This window comes from Typha latifolia, chromosome 3 (genome assembly GCF_019914945.1).
Source record: "Typha latifolia isolate L0001 chromosome 3, TyphaL0001v2, whole genome shotgun sequence".
Classification (NCBI taxonomy): Eukaryota; Viridiplantae; Streptophyta; class Magnoliopsida; order Poales; family Typhaceae; genus Typha; species Typha latifolia.
Window position 1 is genome coordinate 12,912,851 of NC_133088.1, and position 26,160 is coordinate 12,939,010.

At 36.3% G+C, this 26,160-nt stretch overlaps 3 protein-coding genes across 5 annotated transcripts; 2 read left to right on the top strand and 1 right to left on the bottom strand.

Moving 5' to 3' along the window:
* Positions 1–682: 682 nt before the first annotated feature.
* LOC140785135 (general transcription factor IIH subunit 2) lies at positions 683–6,186 on the bottom strand. The gene is made up of 4 exons (XM_073132889.1): positions 5,765–6,186; positions 4,407–4,868; positions 3,964–4,336; positions 683–1,222 (listed from the first exon to the last, which is right to left on the bottom strand). Exons 1-4 carry the CDS (start codon positions 6,053–6,055, stop codon positions 1,092–1,094), a joined length of 1,257 nt encoding a protein of 418 aa, XP_072988990.1. The 5' UTR covers positions 6,056–6,186; the 3' UTR covers positions 683–1,091.
* Positions 6,187–6,272: 86 nt separating this feature from the next.
* Positions 6,273–9,639, top strand: LOC140785136 (protein MIS12 homolog). Its single transcript, XM_073132890.1, has 7 exons — positions 6,273–6,523; positions 6,616–6,673; positions 7,377–7,496; positions 7,846–7,941; positions 8,028–8,166; positions 9,081–9,206; positions 9,310–9,639. The coding sequence occupies exons 1-7, from the start codon at positions 6,402–6,404 to the stop codon at positions 9,366–9,368; spliced, it is 720 nt and encodes a 239-aa protein (XP_072988991.1). The 5' UTR covers positions 6,273–6,401; the 3' UTR covers positions 9,369–9,639.
* A 5,066-nt stretch (positions 9,640–14,705) lies between these two features.
* LOC140785290 (uncharacterized) lies at positions 14,706–25,837 on the top strand. Of its 3 annotated transcripts, none has more exons than XM_073133107.1 (9): positions 14,706–14,874; positions 16,026–19,376; positions 19,460–19,540; positions 21,855–22,010; positions 22,159–22,322; positions 22,397–22,544; positions 22,709–22,831; positions 24,137–24,224; positions 25,367–25,837. In XM_073133107.1, exons 2-9 carry the CDS (start codon positions 16,371–16,373, stop codon positions 25,540–25,542), a joined length of 3,942 nt encoding a protein of 1,313 aa, XP_072989208.1. In that variant the 5' UTR covers positions 14,706–14,874; positions 16,026–16,370; the 3' UTR covers positions 25,543–25,837. The 3 variants fall into 3 exon arrangements, with proteins under 3 accessions (XP_072989208.1, XP_072989207.1, XP_072989210.1); XM_073133106.1 differs by having other exon boundaries at positions 14,712–14,944; XM_073133109.1 differs by having other exon boundaries at positions 14,712–14,944; positions 21,858–22,010.
* Positions 25,838–26,160: the final 323 nt, after the last annotated feature.

Genomic DNA, 26,160 nt, shown 5'->3' on the forward strand with positions numbered 1-26,160 from the left:
AAAATCCAAGCTACATTGGTGGCCGTAGGCTTGTGAAAAGTTACCATGTTAATAACAAATATTCCCCTTTCTCAAATTTGGCCTTAGTAAAGTAGAATTCTGGTCCTCTATCACTATGTAAATCCATTGGATGAATCTTTTAAAGACTGTTCAGGTCCTCAACCAAATACCAGTAATTGTGATTCAGAATGTGGGAAGTCAACCACATAGGCCCGTAAAAGAATGCCACAGAATACTTCTTTCCTAACTCCATGAGGCCCATCAGTAATTAAGCATTTACCTTTTAATCTCTTTGGCCATATTTTATTCTAGAATAACTGCTAAACATTATTAATATATTTAAAAACATAAATACTATTTATTAAAATTACATCTTATATCACCTACTAAACTCAACTATTTATTTACCTTAATGTCTATTCCATGATATCAAATCAAAAACTATTTATTCTAATTTCATCAAAAACAATTTTTTTTAAAACTATATCTTTTACTTTATATCACATTAAAAGTAATTATTACACTCTTATTTTAAAATACTTATAAAAATAATTATTTAAAAATAAATATTTCATTTTGATAATAACGAATGAGAATTGTTATTCCTATTTTAACTCTATTCTTAATAATTTCATTGAAACAGCCGCTCCGGAATATGGCTTCATAGATCTTGACATCAGCATGGCGAGAAAAAACTCGTTTTTACGAGGAATTTTCATTAACAACCCTGACAAAGAAGTCACTTAAAAAGGAGTCATTGATTCTGGATGTCCTGCTACTGATCATGAGATATCTGTGTTACCCAGGATAGATTTTTTTTTTGCCTGTGTTTTAATGTACACAATAAGATCAAAGAAAGAAGGAAAGAAAAATCACAAAACCGTGTTGCTCGGTCGTGCAAGTTCTTCCACTGGATAAATAGCAAGCTTGAGCACATCGACCATTGTTAAATAATAATTTACTTGGCATTTCTACTGGCTTCTTTCTGACCGAGTAGCTAGGCGAAGTGGCGAACCAACGGTGAGCCGCAAACAAAGAAAACATTCCTCAAGCTACGTACTAACTGATGGTTGAAATGGCAAGTGCATCTCTTATGTTGTCAATCTACAATGGCTCTCACAACCAGGACAATTGTGTAGGCTCTCATGAATGTAGATATCACAGTCAAGACAGAAGTGTTGGTTGCATTTTGGGCAGGAAACATGGAGATTGGATTTGCTCCCTGCAAGGATTACAGTTAGAAAAAACTTAAAAAGCATGCAATTTATTTAATATTTTTTGTTATAAGGCAGTATCATAAGCGCAGTTGAAAGAGGAAATTTGAATAAATAATAAAAAATGTTAGATTTTGCTGCATGGAACATCATATCTTGACACAATCAGAACTACCCAGAAATTTGTTTTACCAGGTGAGCAAAGGGATACTGTTGGAAAACATCAAGCCTACATAAAACTGAGGAAAGACGTTACGTTGCAAAAGTTCACATTATTGAGATCATCAATCAAACTATTTGAGGTCGAAATATTCAATATTCAGTGCATAATAGAGAGCTAGTTTAGTAGATTGTACAAGCTTCTAACATTGAGAGCTAATATTGATCTTGTCACATCATTTGATGTACACTAGAAATCTTGGTCTTGATCCCTACTCTGTAGCAAGTTTGCTAAAGAGTTTAAAAATTGTAGAATGCCACAGAATTCATGGGATGTGGCAGGCAGATGCTCATTTGGGCCATGAATTTGGGTAGGGTCGGCCTTATACAGTTCTGCCCACATATAGTCTCCAGTCAATCAAAGAAAAGGAAAAAAAAAAGATATCCTTTTTACTTATCACATTGACTAGCTAGAAAGACTCTTGCATAGGCATTACATTAGCATAATATGTGCTGACCGAAGCTAATTGAAAAGATAGATGCAGATAATCCACATTCACATTACAATATTCGTTCTATTACACAAAACCGATAACATTTTTTGCACTTCCTTCAGGAAGATCCAGTAATCAACTTATCATTTTATGCACATGAAAACATAGACTGTTCATCTTACACCCACAATGCTCTAAATAAGAATATATGTAACTACACAAAAATCAATTAATGTTAACTACACAACATGCCCAAATATAGTCTCTCTATGGGAGCAATCTACACTTTTACAGAGGGTCGAAGAATCTAAGCTTCAAGCATCGATCAGAGAAAGGTCAATGGCAGCCACAATGGCCAACTCAGTGACAGTTCTAGACCCTCATTTGCCAATCTGACAAGAAATGTGATTTAGTCATCTTGAATGATGTCCAAGTTTATGGCAGGTGCCACCTCAAACAAGTCAACTGTTACTCAAGTAGGTGAGACTAAGGGCACCTGCTTTCTACATGATACCTAAGGTCTATGAATCTTATTCTATAGGTTGGTGTTGCTTCCCTTATTTTCTGTACATGATATTATTTTTCTAAATGACGTTCTTCCTTAAATTGTTAACATCCGTTTTCTTATGGTATTCCTTATTCCTTAAATTCTTGTATAGCCACCACAATAATATGGTTGCCTGGTTGGGATATTTGGTGTTTAATTAAATTTTGTCTAATGAGTTGTTAGTTATGAAATTTCCACAAAAGATTATGTGTAATTAATCAAAAAAAGTTTTCCAACTTTTAAAGGACTTCCTAGGCTCAAGTAACTGCTATGGCGGTCGCCTTCCACTAAGTGTCTTAAACCTTTTTGGCAAGATTCTTATTATTGGGATCGGGATCAGCCACCTAAAATAATAATACGTATCATAAAAGTAAATAATAAATATATAAATATAAGTTCCTCATATATAAAGTCTAAAAACTAAGAAAACTATCATTTTCTCAATCTCTATCTCTCTCCCTGTCTCCCACCCACTCTCCCCCCCTATCACACAAATAAAAAATCATTCTTACCATCGTCTTTCTCCGTCGCACTCTCCTTCTACTCCCTCTCTCTCTCTCACAGTGCCTCTCTCCCTTTCTCTCCCTCTCCCACTCCCTCTCTCCCACGCCCCAAGCAAACCGATGCTTCTCTGGCATAAATCTAGCCTCTATTAATGTTTGGCGAACTCCTCCATCACAAATCTAGCTTCGTCAACCTTTGGCATCATCGGCTATGACATTTCTCCCCACTCCGCGATGAGTTCCCACTATCTCTCTCAGCCCCCCCTCTCTGTCTCTCAGTCTCTCTTCTCATTCTCCCTTTCTCTCTCTCCTGATTTCAGTTAATTTCAGACAAAACTAGCCCGATCCAGATTGCGTATCGATTGATTTGGCTAATATTGCACTAAAATTAGTCAATATGGGATTATGATTGGTCGAAACTAGAAACCTTACTTTCTGGTCCCATGTATCCGCCAAATGCTTTTAGAAAACATTAGGTTCAACTGAACCATATGTTGTAAGTTAGCATTTTAGGCCAAGCCAAGCAAGCATACGCAAACAATGTATGCCTATGCTAAAAGTAGTTCTTCAATCTATAGTCTAAACATTTAGGTCAAATAGGTCCTTTTGATAGACCAATTGCTGTGTGTTCAATTTACATACTAGAAGCATCTACTTTAGTTATTTGATAATTAGGAATAGATAAAGTGCTTGTTAAATTTATTTACTCAAATAGTTTGTTAACAATGGCTTGAAGTCATTCATTTCTTATTTTAGATATAGCGATCTTGTGCATTTAAAGATTCTTAAATAACTTTTGAAGCCATTATGCATTTTGATATAACTAACTAATGCTTGTTTGTAAGTAGAGCTCACCTTCATAATTTTCTAATCTTATACATATGTCATGAATTGACAGAACACACATGTGCTTTGTGACTATTAGATTTCTCATCAAGAATTAGACAACAGACATCACAAAATGCATCTTCTCTTATTGGAACAAACATATATCTACGGATGTAAAACAAGAAGGTAACATATGAACTATGTAGATATGTGCTTACCATGGATAACAAGGCTCTGCTGGCAACCATAGCAAGTTTGCGGTATTTTCTGATTCAATTTACTTGGAAAAATGGATACCTCATCAAATGGTGCTACGGGAAAAAGATGGTGATAAGACCTTGCTAGATGAGGAGAAGAAACTAGTGTTAATCCACAAATCTGACACTCAGTCGGCAGTTCACATACACGTGCTTTGCATCTTGGACAAGTATAGCCTCCACCAACCTTTACTTCTTTGTGACACGAACAAATAGAGACTACACCCTCTGCTCCTCTCTGAGGAAAACCCATCTTGATCAGATTAGCAACTGCATATTCAGCTATTGCAGGGGGTGGAGGAGCGTGCTCCAGCAACAATTCCTTGAAATGAGACTGCCAAAAGAGCAATACAGTGATACACCATTTCATTTATATACATCAAGATCATACTTATTGTAATTACCTCATCCAACGCCACAGTATAGGAGCCACCAGTCTCCTCACATAAATGCTTACAAATGAAAATTTCTGCTGATAGGCCAATAACAGAGCACCTAATTTTGGCTTTCTTGCATTTCTGAATTGTCTCCATTATATCCCCAGGATCACAGGTATTGAGAGCAGAGTACAGGATTAGGACCTCCCGGTGGCCATAAGAAGGGATTTGGCTCAGATACTCGTGGACCAGTTCTAGCGCATTCTGCATGGAAGCATCACCTGAACATTCAAGCTTTCCCATTAATGCCTTAATCTGCGCCTCTGGACTACCTCCTATATCAGTTAGTCGCTGAGCAACACCATCTTTTATGGTTACCAGACCAACATGACTCAATGGATTCTGATCAAAGAACTCCCTAATAAATGCCTCAGCACATTTTGCAACTACAACCATTCGACTAGGGCGATAATCTGTTTCTGAGGCTGCCTACATGATTATATCAAAGTGCATTAAAATTCTGAGCTGAATAACAGCACATCAAAGTCTTGAGAAGAATATAGCTACCCATAAATAAACACTATACATTTCCATGATTATATCAATGATGCCATGCATGAATTATATGGTTCTAAGTTCTAACAACTTGGGATCCTTTGCAAACACATGGACAGTTGCCAAAATGTTTCTCATGAAATTTTAGTTGATTTTCAGTGACTAAAATCAACATAAATGGAAGGAAAAAAATGACAACAAGACTTACATTGTCTAAAATGGACCAAAGCTCAAACATATTCTTCCACTCTTCTCTCCTCTCTTCTCACTCTACCCATGAAATTCTCTAGAATGATAACTGAAACCACCCTCTCATTATCCTCAGAAAAAAGGAGGAATAATAGTGAGTGGAAAGGCATAAAAACCTTTTCCAGAAACAAGCACCTAGCCAGTCAGGCCTGCTTGTCTACTTCCATAACTATGTACATTCCTACAAAAAATTTCCTAAGAGATGGGGGAAAACATTAGCTTTCTCAAACAACCTTCAAACTAAAACGAGAATGGAACACATCGCATTGATCAGGAAGAAGTACTTCATGGTAAGAAACCCACCAAAAATCCTGTATTTCTTCTTCCAAAAAACTCAATATTTTTTCCCTTTCAGCATTCAAAATCGTTCCTTCCAACGCTTCCCAACACGGGAGCTCCGAAAAAAAAAGAAAAAAAAGGAAAAAAAAAAATCCTTACAGCAATCTTAAAACCCAAGAAGTGTCCATGGTCCAAACCAAAATTTCCACCCTTTCCTTCGCTGCTACCTCAATTAACAACAAGCATAACACAGCAAACACTACAATCACGCTAGGAAGTGCAAAGAAGACAATAAAACGAACCCGAGAGAGGTCGATCACGACATAGAGGTAGCGTATCAATCCCTTCTGGATCCTAGCGGATGCAAGAGACGAGGTCGAGGACCTTTGCAGGAGTCGCCTCCGGTACTGGGCGTGGACTAGTGTTTTAGTATCGATTGGCCGAAGGAGACCTGACTCGTCCTCTTGGAGCGCTTCCCACGACCTCTCGTCGGCGTAAGCCCTCTCCCACGCTTCCATGACATTGCCATCGTTGTCCTCTTCCTCGTCATCGTCATCGTCTTCGCCTCGCTTCCTCCTCTCGCTTTCTCGCATCGTGATGTCGAGGCCGCTGTGGGTTGCCACGCTACCGCTCGTGAGGAGAGAGAGAGGGGGGAGAGGGGGGAGAAGGGGGTAGCTTCTCTCTTTTATGGGGTTTTGCCGTTTTGGTCGAATGGATGCTGAACCGGTCCGGTTGTCGAACCGGATTGGTGGCGAGTTTTGGACCGGGTAAGTCTTCAAATAAACACCTCGAGTTTGACCGCTTCGAATTACCTAAATCCTTCTCGATACGTTTATACGCTCTTCTTCGGATTTCAAATTGCCAAAATTCTAGTCTTCCCTTGTTTCCCGCTTCCATTTCTCCTTCTCGCATCATCAATTACATCAAGCGCCCCCATCTATGGAGGGAAGCGAGAGCGAGGCAGCATTCGACGCCTTGGGCCTCAATCCCCAACTCTTCTTAAACGAAGTCCTCAACACCGTCGACGACATGGTCGACGGCGCCTTCGGCTTCTGCCTTCAGTTTTACTCCCGACCCACCTCCTCCCCTTTTCCTCGATTTCTTGCTCGTTTACGTCTTAACTTTTCATCACGCTCCTCATGGTTTTGTTTAGGCAAGCGCCGGAGATAGCCGGTGGCGGCTGCAGTGATAAGGCCGAGGAATTGGCTAAGGTAAAAGATTTTTTTTCCTTAAGATCGTCTTATTTCTCTCTTTTTTACTGCTTCCTAGTCAAGATACTTAGATTTGAAGTTATATATCTCGTGCTGACATTTTCACAAATATAAGTGGTGCATTCTCTTGTTGGTAGTTCCAAATGGTATAAATTTGAAGGGATCTAATCAATTGTCCCTATTTATGAAACAAAAAGCTCAAATTAGAGAGCTTGAGGATAAAGTGGTGATCTTGCCTTTGTATCGGTAAATTGATGCAGTGATGACATCCTTACACTTGGATATTTGCGGCATTGTGACATTCATGCTCCCCTGCAATTTAAAAATTAACTGCGATAAAAGAATTCGTTGTCATAGTTTTGACAGCCATTCTTAATGTCGCCCATCCAATACTAGTAATAAGCTAGACTTTATAACTTTCGAATCTTACTTGGCCTGTCTGTTACACTACAATTAGTTTGATGAATCACTAGCTAATCACTGGGTTTCATTTAGATTATTCCCCTTTATTGAGTATTTTTATTTGTTCTTGCACAACATGATGATGATTGTTTGCTGAGATGTTGAGATTCATTTGTTCTGTTTCAGTCTTTCATAATGTTTATATAGTATGCAGAAGTGTGATGGCATATAACTCTTGTGGATAACTTTTATGCTAGTCTTTTCTCGTTTTCCTTTTATCTTTTCTTTTTCCTCTCTGTAGGGTGTTCATTCCCTTCGTCACCTGGTAAAAGCTGTTCTGGATAGGCGAATGGACAGCTGGGAGAAATATTGCCTTCGCCATTGTTTTACTGTTCCTGAGGGGTTTGTTTTACCTAAAGCTGTAGGTATTTTTTCAAGAAGGAACTAGTTGATTAGGTTATTTTGTTTTGAGCTTTTATATCTGTATAGACAATTCACAGTTATAACATAGTTATGGTTTGACTATACTTGCGTAACTAAACTTCATTTAACATGAGGTTCAGAACTCTCGCACTCTTCTAGACTCTAGAGTTAGGTAGCTTTTAAGTTTCAAAATCAAAGTCTGGTGCTATAATTTTTTAAGGTCTTTAGTGCCACATATATTCTTATGGTTTTTTAACTTTCAACTTGTTCACTTATTCCCTCAAGACAAATAGGACATTTTCTTTGCTATTCAGAGGCTAAAATAGTTTGCTGGATCTTGTCTTCAGGATGATTCTTCTGCTGAAAATTTATTGGTTGAAGGAGGGCTCTCTGATGGGGAGCTTGATTCTCAATTAGACTCCTTGAGGGATAAGCTTGCAGCTGTGAGCAGCATGATGCCTATCTAAATGTTTTGATTCAATATTCCTTCAAATCTGTCTCTAACTGATGACTCCACTTATCTCCTCAGCTTGGAAAGGAATCTGCAGAACTTCAGAGAGAGATCACTTTATTAGAAAAACAATCTAAATTTAGCAGCAGCTATGACACATCTGTGGCTGAGACCCTACAGCTCTTTGATGAGAACTCTGTGCAAGAGATGTTTCAAGGTAATGGCTATTTTGGAGTTTGTTATAGGAATCCTGCTGATTACTGAATTTGATTATTGACCTCACCTATCTCAGATTATTTGTCAACAATGGAAAGCCCAGTTACTTTCTTCCTATAGAATATATATTTTCTGTTCCTTTGATTGTGTGATTAGAGGGTGTAGCTGGATACCAGAAAGATGGAATACACCAAATATATGTGAATTGGCATATCCAGTTGAATTCATCTGCCTACACTATCTTACCTTTTTACCAACTAATGCCCATCTCTATCAGTCTTGCTGCCTTGTTTCTTAGACAGGGAATACAATTTAATTACAGAACAACCAACTTTCTTAGACTATTTTTTGTTAAGTGTATCAATTTGGAGTTTTCTGATGATACTCTACCTGATGTACAAGAAAGAAAGTTGATGCCATTAATATATGTTGCTTTCAGTTCCCATACAAGTCCTTGACCCCTATCAGAAAATTAAAGAAAAGAAAAGAAAAGAAAATGTATGCTTTCTGATTGATATGAGACAAATGCCAAAAAATATCAAGTTGGCCCATCAGTCTTTTTTTATGTTCATCCTTATAGGCCTTGAGTAAACAATGATGTTTTTTCTTATTTCTCATTAGATAAAGTACTTAAGCAACCGTCATGTTACTTACATAATGTTGAATTGAGGATGATTCCGTCATGATTCCGATATTATAAGTGTTTCAAGAGAAGGCATTTGTTCAGTAACCACATAATCCATCATCTTTCACTTCTATTATTATCTCAAGTACAATACTTAACAATCATCCTTAATATTTACAAGATCATTCTTGCCAGTAAATATATTGTAAATTTGCATCGATCTGTTACATTCTTCTTGTTAGTTCTTGTTTTATATAGACTAAGATAATTCCTGGCATACTTTCTGGCAGATATAGGCAAGACAATGTCTAAGCTGCATCAGAAAATGTCAGAGATGGAGAACAAGAGGAGGCAAAACATGGATCATCACAGGGTGCAAAACATATATGATTCAAGTAAAGAACGACATGACAAGGGTAATAACACCAACTGCCTACTCTACCTGCTGGACAATCAGAGATAAATAGTTAGGGGTTTTGTTATGCCACATGCTCATCACTTTTAGACATAAATTTGCAGGCTTTTCTTCAAAGCTGGAAGACGTTGAAGACATCTTAAACATTATGAGAAAGATGTAACCATAGCCATTTGCAATACCAAAATGTACTAGTATGAAGCTATCTTTTTGTGTTTAATTTGGTTAGAACAATCTCAGCAATTCAACCAGTTTGTACTTTAAGCAAGTGTGTGTGTTCTTCTCACTCAGATCCGCAATTCAGCAAATTACCCACTGATGCGTTTGATTTAGCTCTTGGACTGCCGACCAGGCAACCAGAGCTTACTGTGTGTACTTCATGGTGATTTAGTGTTTGTCTTTAGTTATACTTTGTGGTGGTTTACCTCTACCTATGAACTGATAGTAGAAGTTGCAAAACTTGTAACTTTATGTTTCCTGCCCTAAACCAGTGACCTTGATTTCTGGAAGCTTTTTCCAGACCTTTTTTAATTTAATATTTCAATAGAATTTTTTTTAATAATGAATTTAAAGTATTTATAAATTTAGGTTTCTATCTTACTGTGTTAGAGATCATAACCAATGTGGTCCTTGTATGACAGTCTTGATTAAAAAAGTTGAAAGTTTTATTTAGCATTTTTTAGTTCATTTTCATCAAAGTAAGTATAAATTTCAGCATTTTTATGTAGGTACATGCACAAAAGAAAACATTGAAACTTTTTCAACATTTTTAGTTAGGGCTATCTCTTATGTGAGACAGAAATTTAAATTTCTAATAGCTTAAACCTGCTATTATATATATATATATAACATTAATCCAAAAAAAAATAAAAATATGGCATATCTATTTTGCTAATGACAATTCTAAGGTTTTTTTTTAATATAATCTTATCAAAACTCAATGATTCCATCTGGATTTGCTCAAGGTTAAGTTTGGCTCCACTACTAAATGGAATCTCACCACCTAGTCATGAGCAATATCTTCTCAGCCAAACAACTGTCGCTCTCTATGGAGCTGCTGCTTGAGTGCTTGTCATCAGAATAGCCACATTAAGCTCTTGCAATCTTGCATTCTATAACTACACAATCTGCAGCAATTTGGTGAGAATCGAGATGCCAAATTCCCACCAGAAGCTTCGCATGTCCCACTTCTGGGGCCCCTTTGGATGGGTGGAGAAGATAATTATACATGTAATCGTCTAACACCGTTAGTTTTAATATTAAAAAAACAAAACAAAACCAAACATACTCCTTTTAATTTATAATAATCAATTGCAAAGATATTTTTTTCTCTTGTGTGAAAAACTATGAGATTTACACTTCTTTTAAGACTTCATTTGAGGCTAAAATATGTGACAAATAACACAAATTATTTAAGGGAGTAAAGAATAATTCTTTTATTTTATTTTTTTTCCTTCTCCAATAGTTAAGTCTTCATTTGATAACACTTTATCTAATCTGGGGTACATAGCCCACCAATCTTCGCTCACATCCTCTAGAGTAGTGGTCTCTTATTTCCTTTGTAGACTGGGGAACAACATTCAATGATACAATGAACATGGCAAAGGATATGCTGAAGCCAAAGAAAACGATGATTGCGAGTGTCAATGGCAATGTCTTCCTAACTTTCCTGTCTTTAATTTTGTTGGCAAGAAAGTCCTCCAAACTTTTTAAATTTTCCGTTGTCTCAATACGGTTTTAGACGTTTGCAAGAAAGCTGTGGGTTCTACTAGTTAATGATTCTAGAAATATATTCTACAAGCAAACATAAAAATAAAAATCTATTATACAAGCCGATGCAATTAACACCGTCAGGAATAAACTGGTCCAAATCTGAGGACTAAATATAATCAAATAAACTATCCTTTTTGGATTAAGCTTTGGCTGGTAATGGAAAAAGGTGAGTGGGAAAGGAAGAGAAGGGGCAAAGTCGCCACTTCAATCTTCTTCCTTTTATTTTATTTTAATTTTCTATTGGAGGATTGATCTTGGATAAACGTCATTGGTAAGTTATAAGGATCACATGATATTTTAGTGATGCTAAAATAATTTAAGCCATTTCTATGGCGTGATTTCTAAGGCACTTCCATTGTTTTTTTTTTCTTCGTAGCATTCCTACGTTTACATTGGGACACCACTCACTTGTTTGAATCTAAATATGAACAAAGCCCGTATATTACTCAAGACATTGAGGAATTCTCACTGTTTCTTAGTTACAGTAGCAGTTCTTATATCTCGTATTAATACTTAAAAGATAGTCGAAGGAAAAAAATTTCTATTTGATGGGTTTTCTTTCTATATGAGTTCCATTAGACTTACAGAAGCATTAGAAGAGTATTTTTTTTTTCTGGGAGTTGTTTGATATATACACGAGATTACTTGGGTTGTATCAATAAATAAAGAGTATAATATGAAGAGTTTACGGTGGTGGAGGAAACAGATCAGATAGGATAGGATAGGATAGGAATAGGAGATGCTTCGTGTGCTTGGGAATAGATTGGATAATATTATCAATACATGATTTTTTTTTTAAATATGTTACTCATAATAGAAGTCAGGAATTTGTATAGATATATATATATATATATATATATATATATATATATATATATATATATATGTAATGATTTGTTTATCAGAATGCTATATTTACATTATTTTGACACCATCTTTTTCATATATTATGCTTTATTGCTGGCAGAAAAGAAAGGGTAACATTTACCTTTTCTGCATCTCCTTAAATTGCAACAAAATGAAAGTAGAAAAAACCAACTTAGATATAAGTATATATTTAAATCTTAGGTAATGATATCAACTATTTATTTAAATAAATATAGAATAAATATTAAAGAGTAAAGCAGAGATGAATACTAAAATTTTTACATCGAAAAACCCAAACTAGAAAAAAAAATAATGGATCTAAACTTGGATTAAAACCGATCACTAAACTTGTAGCACTTACAAGACTGACTTACAAAATAACTCGTCGATCCCCACGACTTTATTTCTCTCAATCTTGGTCACTAGAACTAGAGATTCACCGCTTCCCGTGATTGATCTCTAATCTTAATAGCCCTTAAGATTGATCCTTCATTTAGATGACCTTTAAGACGAAAGCTTGGTGCGTTGTAGAAGAGAAGGACATTGTTGGTGGAAGAACATTGTAGCTTCAAGAAATTATTTTCAAAAGTAATCACCCACCTCTCTAGAGTTAGGGCATCCTAACCCTTATATAGGTTAACAAAATAATACCAAATTCAAATTAAAACAGAACTCTTGAAAGTCTAAAAACATTCATGTTACGTGGGTGCATTCAAACGCGGCCAGAGTGCGTTTGAACAGCCAAAACATGTTCTCTGTATGTGTAAACGCCTGATTTCACGTTCGAATTCGGTGTGAACGGCTACATGGTGCGTTCGAACGTCCTATTCAAACAGCATACTAGATAGTTAAATGCAGAATATATGTTTCTATGTCTTTAGGTAAAATTTCATACTTCTTCAACCATCATGACACCGTTTAATCACTTCAATCACGATTCTAAAATCGTTTTAAATAGTTTGACTTCAAAATTAATCTTCCACTTTAATATTCTTCATCAAATATTTTATAACTTATGCATATCTTATACATAAAATTTAGATATATTACATAAATAAAATTATATTTTAAAATATAATTTGTCAATTATATTAGTACAAATAAAACCTAACACAAGTGAGTTGTGATAAAAGAACTATGATAACTCAACTTTCTTATGATGTTTTTGTCCCACTTTTGAGATGAGATAAGAGATAAACATCTATTTTTATATAAAATGAAAATTCATTAATCTCTAAGAAATGTTGTAAACAACGTAAGGTATGTAAGACAACACCAGGTGTATCTCTATACAAAATTTTGTAGAGACTAAAAGGGGCAGTAAGGCCTAAACAAGGACGAGATCCTAAGTTTGACCCTAGCTTAGACAGTTAGTGATTGTCAGCTCTAGAGGAGTGAGCAAACAAGATATTATAAAATGTAAGAGAAAGATTGTGGATGTCTATACAGTAGTGTTTGTATTTTCATGGGACTCCAATAGTATAGTTGATAATATTGATTAGGGTACTAGAGTCAGATTTAATGATTAGAGAATCTAAATTATGTTCGTGAGTTTTAGTGAGTGCAAACAATATTGCCTTTAGTAAAGAGTAGATCTTCAGTATGCGTTTGAGCATATACATAGTCAAAAGAAGCTTCCCATTTTAGCGTAAGCAATGAGCCCTTAACACGCTATACAGGAGCTAGTCAAGCAAACACTATCACAATTTAGTTTGACAATGCTTTCATATGGCCTAGTCTAAATATCAAACTAATTAACCTACCTATACGAAGCCAAAAATTTTAGTAATATTTAAGGAGTTCAAGAGTAAGTTGTCATTTTAGAAAGCAGCCGATTGCTGGTTGCCTTCATCACATCGAATATAAACTCGCTGTGAGCTTTCCATAAGTGCCATAATCCGTGGGCAATAACACAATGAAAACTAAAGCTATGTTCTTTTTAAGAGATATTTTTTCTAGCAACTAGTCACTTTGACACCACTGGTTATTATGCTTGAAAGAGATATCCATATGCCATTCTAAACTCAGCTGAGAGTTTTGTTGTTGCCTCATATTGAGTAGCACGCAAAGGAGAGGCAATAGGCTAGGCTAGAGAGGCGTTGTGAAAATAGCCATTGGTGGGCAATCTTTCACACAATATCTTTTATAAGAACATTTTAATCTTTGAAACAATCGACAACTTCCAAAGAATTAATTAGTCAACTTTGGTAGTCAAGCTACTCTCCTTAGAATCATCAATAAACTTGTAAGTGGAGGCAAACGAGACCTATTCAACTCAATTGAGGGTCCAGATCCACTCATCATTATCAGGGATATGAGATAACTGGATAGAAATGATATCGAACAATAAAACTCTTGTCAAAGCTAGCCTTGACCCTAATCGTACGTCAAGTCTGGTGGTAAATAAACCAATCAACCTCCAAATGTGGCACAATTTTTCCAACCTTGACAAAGGTCAACTTAAACGCCACAAGAGTATAAAAGATCCAACAAATAATTACATATTATCTTTGTTTTTTTTAGGACAAAGTACTAAAATTAAAATTAGGATAGCACCAAGGCTATCTTTATCCAATCATATATATTTTTTAATTACGATAAAATGAGTTATTATTGCAGTTTCTAATCACAGTCATATTATCCACCGTTTGATTGCAATTTGAAAAAATAAAAATAAAAATCTTTTCCCTCAATTAGGTCTGAATACGAAGTCCCGATTCCCGCCTGTTCCCGGTGACCTACTATATATAGGTCAAATTGCTGCCCCAACAAGCGTGCCATATTACTGACCTTTCCGGTCACCCATCCAATCAAGCAACCTTTTTTCTTATTAAATGCAAATTAATACCTCATCAAACTTATTCTAGTAGTACCAACGCCCACCTTCTTCTCTCCGTAGTAGAGTCTAGAGTTATCGATCTCCTAAAGCTTCAATTTTCCCCTTTTCCGATCCTTCTTTATCTCTCTCGTGGTTAAAGACCGCAACGAGCAATTCTTATAGAAATCGATTGGTGTAATCTCTATGTTCGGTTATCTTTTCTCTCCTTGGGCTTTATAGATGGTTCTCAATCAGGAGGTGGACACACCGGAGTGCCGGAAGTAAATCTTTTGCTTTTTAGATTTATATCTATTTGTTTTGAGAGTTATCAGAATTAGCAGTTGCTTGTTATTGATATGGATAGAAAATTTTCTTAATTTTTTTGGGTTTCTTCTACTGTTTGCTATTGGAAGTCCTGTGGTTCGATTGCTAAATTAGCTTCGTGATTTTGATTATAATTGGAATTTGAAATGGGCGCTGCTATCAGTATTAAAGAATTTGATGATTGTGAGATTGAGATTGGAGTTCGTCGGTATCTCCTGTTCTTAATAATAAAACGACGGATGTGTAAGATTGGAATTATAAGATCTGTTCTTGGTTTTCTTCTTATTAGGTTTCATTACTGATGGTAAATTTTTTTGCGGCATCCGGGTGTTTTAAAGAAAAGCCTGGTAGCAAGTCTGTGAGGAAATCACACTTTTCGTAGCCGCTTTCTTGGAGTGCCTTCGAAGATGATCAACTTTCAATAAATCCTTCGTATCGGATAAATACTGAAACCTATGAATCTTACCTTTGTATCCTTGCTCCAATTGATTAGTTTACCGACCTTTGACTTGTGGCCTACTAGTGCATGACTTGTGGTAAGTATGAACAACTAAGAGAAGTACTTCTCTCTTGCCGGTTCAATCTGACAATATCTCTGTGAAAGCAATACATCAACATTCTTGATTAACACATGGTCTGAGGAAAACCTTGATGTATTGATGAAATAGTGTCTATTGTCTAATATGGCATCCCACTCTTTTCTCATCATTGCATGATGGCACTGGAGATGCTACATAACAATAATTTGAATGCATCCCAGGGCCATTTGCACATTTTTGAAAGTCGAATAACCAACTTTTACACGAATTTTCAAGTGGATGAGATCGGTCACCTCAAAAATAGATTTTCATTAGTTGTCTACCCACCTAACGCGACCCTCCTCCTTAGAGTTTGTTACTTGGTATTTATTATTACTTAGTAAACCTATAAATGGGAGGATTACTTCCTGCTAAACTTTACTAATTGGAAACTATCCTTTAACTCTTCTAATATCATCCAACAGAACTGATTAGATAACCTTGCTACTCTCTTTTGCAGTGTAATCTTCTTCTAGCAAGCCTTGATTGTTGATTGGCTCTACACTTGCTTCGTAGAATTATGTCAGGCAGCTACTTCTGTTTTCGCTGGATGATTATGATGATTTCTTCTTACAGTCCAATGGCAATTTCTCAAAGTTATGACAACAGATAATTCTCAAGATTTATGACCCTCTTTTAAGAAAGATGAGTTTTGGTCTTCATCAACACTGTCTGATGGAGCTGCATTTATCTGGATTGGGGTGGTCTCCTTTTGTTGACTAAATTTCTGATATGAAAGTAAACAAACAATAAAGTTTGACTGTTTGACAAGTGACTGAAAAATTTTAATAGTCACAAAAATTCAATGGAAAATAGAAAAGATGCAGTTGGTCCTGCAGGCCAAAGGTTTACACAAGGTTCATCAAGTTCCACAAATGCCAGTTCTAGGCTGCCGGATTTTGGTGCTTTAGGTGGTGTTAGGCCTGTTCTAAATTACTCAATTCAGACAGGTGAGGAATTTGCTCTTGAATTCATGAGAGAACGGGTGATGCCGAAGAAGCACTTCGTCCCAAGTACATCTGGAGAGCAGAACTTTGTCACTGGTTACATGGACTTAAGAGGCATGCGTGGCATTTCAAATACACTATCTGAAAGTGGATCAGAAGTTTCAACGCTAACGATGGTTGAAAACCCTCCATCCAAAGAGATCCAAAAGAAGAGTTTCACTGAGATTGAAAGTACAGATCGCTTTGCATCAGCAAGGTCAGTACCCCGAGGCACCTCGGGTGATGGAAGTAGTCGAGGAGTTTCGCACGGTTATTCTTCTTCTGAGGCTTCTGATATCTCATCAAAAAAGATGAAATTTCTCTGTAGTTTTGGGGGTAAAATTTTACCTCGGCCAATTGATAGAAAGCTTAGATATGTTGGTGGTGATACACACATTATCCGAGTAAGTATGGACATTTCCTGGCAGGAGCTCATGCAAAGGACTATGGCCATCTATAACCAACCTCATACAATCAAATATCAGCTTCCAGATGAAGATCTTGATGCTTTGATCTCAGTGACCTGCGATGAGGATTTGCAAATTATGTTAGAGGAATGTGGTGTTCTTGAAGGTGGTGAGGGTTCACAGAAAATTAGGCTGTTTCTGTTTCCTTCAGCTGATTCTGATGATACAAGCTTCAACTTGGGCAGTGCTGAGGAAGGTTCTGAAGTTCAATATGTTGTTGCTGTCAATGGGTTGGATGTTGTAGCGAGAAAAACTTCAAGTGGAAATGCCTTACAAGGCACATCAGCAAGTGACTTGGATCAGTTGGTTAATCTTGATTTTAACACTGACCAGGAAAATACAAGTCGAGATGCTATTGGCTTATCTGGGATTCACGCATCACCATTGGTGCTTGCTACCACTATGTCCTCACAAATTCAGGGAAATTTATCCACTGACCATGATACACATTTGCCTTCTTATCAGGGCCGTAGTAACCAATATACGGATGGTGTTCATCATGCATACTCAGGGATTCACCATCCTGACAGCTTATACAACGTTGATAGCAGGAGTTCAATCCCTCTATCTATGCCTTCTGATTATGGATATAATTCCCAGTATGCATCGGATATAGGGAATTCTGTTGCAATGCCATCCCATGGTGAAAAATCTTTTAATCAAGATGTGACAGAGGGGCCATCTGGCAGCACAAGAATGCACAAGCAAGAAGTTTTAATTGCTGAAGCTTTGCATGAGCTCAAAAATGGAGTCGAGCATGTCCAATCTCTTCAGAATGATTTTAATGCTTATTATAATGCTTCAGTTCTAAACACTATGGAGACACAAGCACCTTTTGCCGCTTCTGTACCAGAGGATTTATCATCTCTGCCTCTGCCAAAAGATAATGGTAAGCACCTAGAGGTTGCAACAGTCCCAACAATAGCTAATATTGTGGCTGCTGGTCAGGGTTGTGAGTTCAATGAAGATGATTGCTACTCATCCAGTGGACCTTTTACATCTAGAGTTTCTGACTTTGAAGCTGATATGACTGATCATAGTTACAATGATCTATCTCCACTCCCTGAAAGAGTCTATCATTCTGAAAGGATCCCAAGAGATCAGGCAGAGTCCCTAAATAGATTGTCAAAATCTGATGATTCATTTGGTTCCCAATATCTGATACTCCATTCGCATGCTGATGTTGCTAAGGTATCTACTGCAGAAGCCATCACTCCTGCACCTGATGGAATTGTGTTTTCTCCAATTGAAAACTCTTCTGTAGCGACAAAACTGCCAATCCTTAGCCCTCCATCTGTTGTGGATCGTCAAATGAAGTTGGTAAAATATAAAGAGTTGGGTGAAAAGCAAAATAAGCAACCTGAAACCATCTCTGCTCCTGCAGGCTCAGGGATTTCTAAATTTCCTGAACATCCTGTAGTTGGTAATGAACGAGCTGACACCATTACTGATGAACAAGGGAATAAAGCAGGGTGGAAGATACAAAAACCTAAAACAAGCAATGTATCATTGACCTCCAGTGATGATAGGTCCATTTATAATGAGGGTAAGATCTCACATGAAGCGAGTATGAGTAGTAAATATGTGGAGAAACTTACAATTGCAGATGAAACAGGTGTGACCAATTCTAATTTGAAAGTTCTAACTGCTAAGGAAGGAGAGGAAGCTCCTGCAGTTAAGCAACAGGAAACTGCTTCCACAATGCTGGAAGAGTTACCTAGGAAGGCTACATGTTTATCTGATGTTGAACATGAATCAGCTTTGCCCTGTTTAGCAATATCTACTATGCCTGCTTCTGCAGAGGAATCTATGGTTCCTAACAAAGAGAAGAGAGTTCTTATCGATATCAATGACCGTTTTCCTCTTGATATACTTTCTGATTTCTTCTCTAATGCTAGAATTGCTGCGGAATCTTCAAGTTTAAGTCCCTTGCATAAAGATGACGCTGGTCTCAGCTTGAACGTGCAGAATCATGAACCTAAGAGGTGGTCTTTCTTCAGAAATCTTGCCCAAGATGAGTTTGCACGAAAAGGTGTTTCTCTTATGGATCAGGACAGCATTGATTATTCTTCTATTCTTGCAAAGACTGAAGAAGCAGTTCATAGGTCCTATCAGCTGGCAAGTACAGAGAATGAGGGAGTTGATTTAGGAAACTTAGGTTCCCAAGTTGATTTAAACGATGAACTTCTACTAGAACCATCTAGCACCATTTTGGAGGATTCTAGAAGTTTAAACACAGCATACATATCATCACCAATTGGCCATCTACATTTAGCGGAAAAGAGTGGTGGTTTGAGAGTCAAGAATCCGTTTTCAAATGTGGCAGAGAACCTAAGGGTTCCTATCTCTGAGCATGAGGTATAATACTATTTACTATAAATCATATTCTGATTCTAAACCAAATAAATACCTAGAAGTAAGGCACTGTTGCATGACTTCAGGAATCTAAATTGGAAGATGCTGAAGCTGCTGGACCTCTTATGGATGCTTCTTTGGATGATATTGATTTTACTAACTTACAGGTATGCTAATTTGAGCAAACTGCAGATTTAGCTGAGCACATTTTGTATTAATTAAGTCCTTGATCTGTACCTGAGAAAGCTCCAACATGAGTAATTATACATTCCACTTTACAGAATTGAGAAAATATTTGCCTTTTATGACAATCACCTTTGATAATTGAAACAAGGTTGGCTCTAAATTGAATATTTTACTATTGATGCTTCTGTTGGAAGTTAATATCTAAAGCATATCAACCACTATATGCACATATCATGTTGGTATGTGACATGATTTTTTGGATTCATGTCATCCAACCATTGATTGCTCTGATCGCTTAAATTTTGCTATCCGATTACCTTAGATTTTGCTATCTGAACTTGAATAGCGAAAGCTCTTAGGCCTTGTTTGTACAACATTAGAGGCTCTCAACCGAATCTATGGTTGGTGACAGCTAATGGAAATTCTTAGTCTGAAGGATAGAGTTTGAGAGTGGCAACTTTTACAACCATATGCTGTCGTTTTTGCCGCTAAAAGACATCTCTTACATGTGATTTGGCTGGTTCAGGAAAGTTGCTAGTGTGTCTCTCTAACTCTTTTACTCTTCGAATATTTCCAATAGCCACAACTCATACATGTGAGATGTCCAGCAAGTAGTCTTTTTGTGCACCCAAAAGAGTTTTAATTGGTCTCAGCTGCTCACAGCTACATGTTCGTATAGTTGTGAATCATAGCCAGTTTCACATTGGGAGATCTGTTCGAGCAACCACCATACTTTGGGGCTTTATGGATTTTTTGCTCTTGAACAAGGTCTACATGCATGGAAGACATGTATTTATTATCCAAGGCCTTATTTGATTTGAGGTTAAGCTTTGAACTTGATTAACTAGCCTTGTTTCTTAGTCTTGATTTAAGTACTTTGAATTAAGCTAAGAAAATATGATGTTTGGTTATAAATTAAGCTAAAATATAATTATTACTTTTGATATTATGTGAAAAAGTGAAAAATATATTGATTTTGGAGGAAAGTAAAAAATTAATGGACCAAAATATCCTTTTGACTTTGATAATAAAATTTAAAATACTATTATTTTATCAATAATTTTTTTTTAAATTATTGATTTGAGGGCTTGTAAGTCCGGTTTGCAAGTTTATGCATGTCAGCTCGCAAATGAACTTAGTACGCATGTAAGTCTCGTTTGTGGGCTTATGCATGTAAGCCCGCAAATGGGCTTACAAGCATGCATATACCTAAATATATATGCTTTTTTAATTTTTAATTGTTTCTAAAATAACATAATGTTAATATTGTTTTTTAAATAATAACATAATGTTACTGTTTTTATTTTTCATTTTTTTACAAAGCTCACGTGTAAGGCTGTATTATTTTTTTAATATTTTAAAAAATATTTTTTTAAGTTTTTAATATTGAAAACTTTATTGATAAAAAAGAATATAAGTTATTGCAAACTTTAATATAAATGTAATCAGCCAGTTTAAAATCATATTTAACTTATCAATAAATTACATTTATTTAAAATTTTAATTCTTTTACCAGTGTGTACAAACATTTTCTTTCGGAGTTATGTTTTTTAGTGAGCCATAGTGGAAGATGCGCTCGCTTATAATAAAAAAAAAAAATTTTGAAAGAGAGGAGAAAAAGGAGAAGAAAGGGGAGAGAGAACAAGACATGAAATTGATAAATTTTAGTTATGTCAAGGGTAAAATTAGAATCAAGTTGAATTTATACTAGAATTTATATATTAATTATTTACTTATTTATGGGGATTGAACTTGGTTAAGAAAAAAAGTTAAAAATGTGTTTGGTTACTGCCCCCCCTCTCGAATTCAAAACAAACACCCCCCCTCTCGAATTCAAAACAAACAGGTCCTGGACTTGGTCTAGGCATAAAAATTAGAACTCTGATTTGTGCTTGTCTGATGATCTCACTGATAACTAGGAAGACCAAATAACTGAATGAGTGTCATATTGAGATGTCCTTGTAATCACAAGTTGTGCAACTCTCTTGAATAAATTAAAGCATCTGTCATTGATTTAGAATTAAATTACTATTGTCCTGAGTATAGACATGTATACGAAGGTACAAATTAAGTATTGTCACCTACATATGTCTCCATACATTTTACAATTTGTTCAACTGGAGCTTGTTTGCTGTTTACTTTAACCTAAGCCTGGAAAGGCAATTAAATCCAGTGATGTGCATATTTAACCACATGTGGGAAAGATGTTAGAGAAGTCTTCCATTAAAATTCTGGTCACCAATTATTGATACATCTTATGTTTAAGATTTTTAAATTTTACAAGTGATACATCAGCAGATCATAAAGAACGAGGATCTTGAAGAGCTTAGAGAACTGGGTTCAGGAACATTTGGAACTGTATATCATGGAAAATGGAGGGGTACAGATGTGGCTATAAAAAGAATAAAGAAAAGCTGTTTTACAGGTCGATCATCTGAGCAAGAAAGATTAGTAAGCTCTCCAGCCTTATTCATGCTTGCTTCCTCTATCACACTGTTAACTTTTATCTGAAAATTGTGTCTCCAATTAAGGTTGAAGTATCAAATTTATTTTTATTAGTTTTTTGAGATCTGTGCATTATAAAGCGCATGGTTTTCAGACGCACGAGTTCTGGCGTGAAGCTGAGATTCTCTCAAAGCTTCATCATCCGAATGTGGTGGCCTTCTATGGTGTCGTGCAGGATGGGCCTGGTGGTACCTTAGCTACTGTAACCGAATTCATGGTTAATGGTTCTCTTCGGCATGTCTTGCTGCGCAAGGACAAGTAAATGTTTAATTGTCTGTCTTTGAGCTTATTCAATTGCTCTATGCCTAATAACACTAACTTTGAATGGAAAGGTATCTTGATCGTCGTAAACGACTTATAATAGCGATGGATGCAGCTTTTGGAATGGAATATCTGCATTCCAAAAATATTGTACATTTTGATTTGAAATGTGATAACTTGCTTGTGAACCTTAAAGATCAAACACGTCCTATTTGTAAGGTGAGTTTTGTGCAGAATTGCACGTCAGCCAATCATTTCATTTTGCTACTTGCTGCATGCATTATGTCCTAAAGCTGGCCATCCTTGCATAAATGCCAGTAAAACTATCATATTAATTTATTCCAATTAAAATGTACACTAAGCGAATTTATTGTTTTATCCAGGTTGGTGATTTTGGCTTATCAAAGATCAAAAGAAATACTTTGGTTTCCGGTGGTGTGAGAGGGACGCTGCCATGGATGGCTCCTGAATTATTAAATGGAGGCAGTAACAAGGTGTCTGAAAAGGTAATAAAAAAGGAAAGAGGTTATTATATATGCTGATTGGCTTGGTTCTTGTACACTTGGAGACTGTTTAGAGACTTTAGACATAGACTCTCTTTCACTTTTACAGAAATGTCAAATGTTTCTCCGATGGTTCAAAGTATTAGTCGATACTGATACATATTATTCAGCCCTTATTGATCTGAAACAGAGGTTGGAGCTAGTTTTTCATTTGTTTCAACCCAATATTGGTCTATACATATCCAGCTGTAAACACAAACTTTTTTGTTTGTTTGTGAATTATATGCGGAATGCATCATAAATTGCATCTAACTTAAATACAACTCAAGACATTAATTTTTGACCCCTTGATGTCTCAAGCACCACGTTTTACATTTCCTTTCTTTTTGTTGGTTTTTCTTTCTTCCTTCACTCCACCCCTAGTTTTTCCTTTAATACCCATACACTCACTTCTATTGCAAAGGTGGTTGTAAAGGAGCTGATGACAATGAGCATATGTATTTGTTAAATCCATCCGGAATTCGATACTCTTCTTAGTATTTTGATTGCAAATCGATCCAGACTTTACCTTTTCTGGTACCCCACTATACCATTTAGAGGGAAGGATACCTGTGAGGGCAGTTTTACCCGACTAATTTTTTGACATGGAATTAAAGATTCACCTTATAAAAAGTAGTGAACAAATGCGACATTTGGGAATTGAATTCTAGGCACGTGTTAAAAAAGAAGAGCTTTAACCGGCTGTGCTGTAGATATATATATATAATATTACATTATATATATATATATAATATTGAGCTAATTTGAGTCAAGCTTGAGCAAGCTAGATCTGGTGTTGTGGCTCGTGAGCCGTTGAGCCATTTTGACAGCCCTAGATACAACTTAGTGAAATAGTTGAGCCCATCCGAGCTGGTTCGATCTTTAGGCTAAGCCAATCCCTACATTATTGAGCTCGTCTCAAGGTTGTTACTATCTTAGCTAGTAATTTAAATTTTCATGTCTTTGTTTTTCTCAATTACTATTATTTTTCTATGTTTTATATTATCTTTTATAATTTAAGTAATTAAAATTTAGTCCAAAATTGAAACGGCCGATACAGTAGTTGAAATGGTCAATATTGCCAGTACGCTTCATTTCTCTTACAACTGATACTGATATTGATACCGATAGTTATATTCCTAGTTTCTCCTTTAGTAACTGAATAATGCAACTTCTCAAAATTATTTAAATGCATTTGTAGAATTAGTCATTAATGATGCTAGTTCTGTGTTCTCCAATTTCAGTTATCACATTGTTACAATGGTGCAGGTTGACGTATTCTCCTTTGGCATTGTCATGTGGGAGATTCTTACCGGGGAGGAACCTTATGCCAATATGCATTATGGTGCAATTATAGGTATGGTTATTATGCTAAATCCTTTCTTTCTAGAATTCTCTTCTGAATAGTGGGCATTAAAGTTTTTATTGGCGATCCAAATAATGGGTTCTGCTTCAGATGGCACTTAGGTCAAATGGGTTCTCTCTCTTTAGAGCAGGAAATTTTTCATACACCGGGTTATTTCTTCTATTTCTTTGTGGTTTCTGATACAGTGATTCAAATTTAGACTCCGGTGTATAATGAGCCCTGGATTTAAGCCCTCCAGTTGCTTCAGAAAATTTAGTGGTAAGCATGAGTGGGCACATATGCGGATTCTAAACAGTAGTGGTAATACTATTTATTCTTCCAAGAATGAGATTGATTGACACATGGCAAGAGTACGATAAACTCTCCTAGACTCTGGCAACATTTTGTCCGTCACCCTAATGAAAACCTTAAAATTGGTGGCAAATTCAGAGTTTTCCCCTAAATAAGTTGTACCTCAATATGCAGCCTTGTAAAGTTAATATCAGTCTACATGCTATTTTGCTTTGTGAGTAGGTCAGACACTTTATGCTGAATGCTTCAGCGATTAAAGAAACTGCTAAACATTTCGGTGTTTCCGTGTGCATCTCAAAGCTAGTGCAATGCTAACGGGAGCTAAGATAAACTACGAGTCAGTGGCTGCTTTAGCGTGTCTGGTGGTAACACACTGCAGCATCTTTAGGCACCAAAAGTCTGGTCATTGACCCACATAGACAGTAAAATACTTTGACTCACCTACTCAGGCGTAACTCTTTCACCAAGAAACTTATTAAAGGAGAAACTCACAAATTCATGGTTGGGGCAAAATGAGATGTAGAGTTGCCATTAGACCAATAAATTTAATCTTGCATGGAACGCTCTACAATTCTTCTAGAAGTTAGATAATCTACCTAAAGGAAGGACGATAACTTGGTTTGGATTTGTCTTCAAATTCCGAGTCAAAAGTAAGATAAAAAAACCAAATGAAACAAAATAGCACGGTAAAACTACTGGTTTCACCAAGAAGAACGTGTTTCTTATTCTTTCCTTTTAATAATCTTCTTCCTGACAGTCAACCATGTGAATGATTTTCCTTGTTTTAGAATGTGCAATGCTATATTTTTCCCTTTCATCTAGTAAGTTTCATTCCTATGCAGGAGGTATTGTAAACAATACACTAAGGCCACCTGTGCCGTCGTCATGTGATCTGGAATGGAGAAGGCTAATGGAGCAATGCTGGGCACCTGATCCAGTGCGACGGCCATCCTTCACAGAAGTAGCTGGCAGGTTGCGCGCCATGTCAATAGCAAGTCAAACCAGAGCAACCAGATGAGAGTTACTCTTTTGAAGATTCGGCTACATCTAGTCATAGCCTGATTAAAGTCGTATGAGTGTAATATAGAAATGTAAGCATGTGATATGTATATGCATATATATATATATACAAACATATAGTTTGGATGATATATTGGATGCTCACCTTCCGTTTGGATGTAAGATTAGATCCTTGGAACGATAATAATCTTTTAGAGGAGCTGCATGTTGCTTCAGATGTAAATGTCATTATTGTATTTGTATCTTGTAAAGAACTCAGACAATTTATTTATGATCACAATGCTATAGGCTCATCCTTTTGTTCCTCTTTTTTCATTGCCGACCACCACTCTCGTTTCCTCCAGGCAAAGGGTAAGGATGACTTCATTCTCAGGTACCGAAGAACTTCTACAATCGGACTCAAAAGAACTTTTATGATCACATGAGATTAGCCAGAGAAATCGGACAAAAAAACTTTTACAACCCTTAATTCTGACCTTTTCAAGATTCTTTGTCAAAAGTTTGTATAACCATTGATTAATATGTGTTCATTCTGCTTATCCATTTAAACTCGCATCCTGAATCCTGATATGGAAGTTTTGCAGAACGGTCCACTTCATTAAATTTATTTGCATGA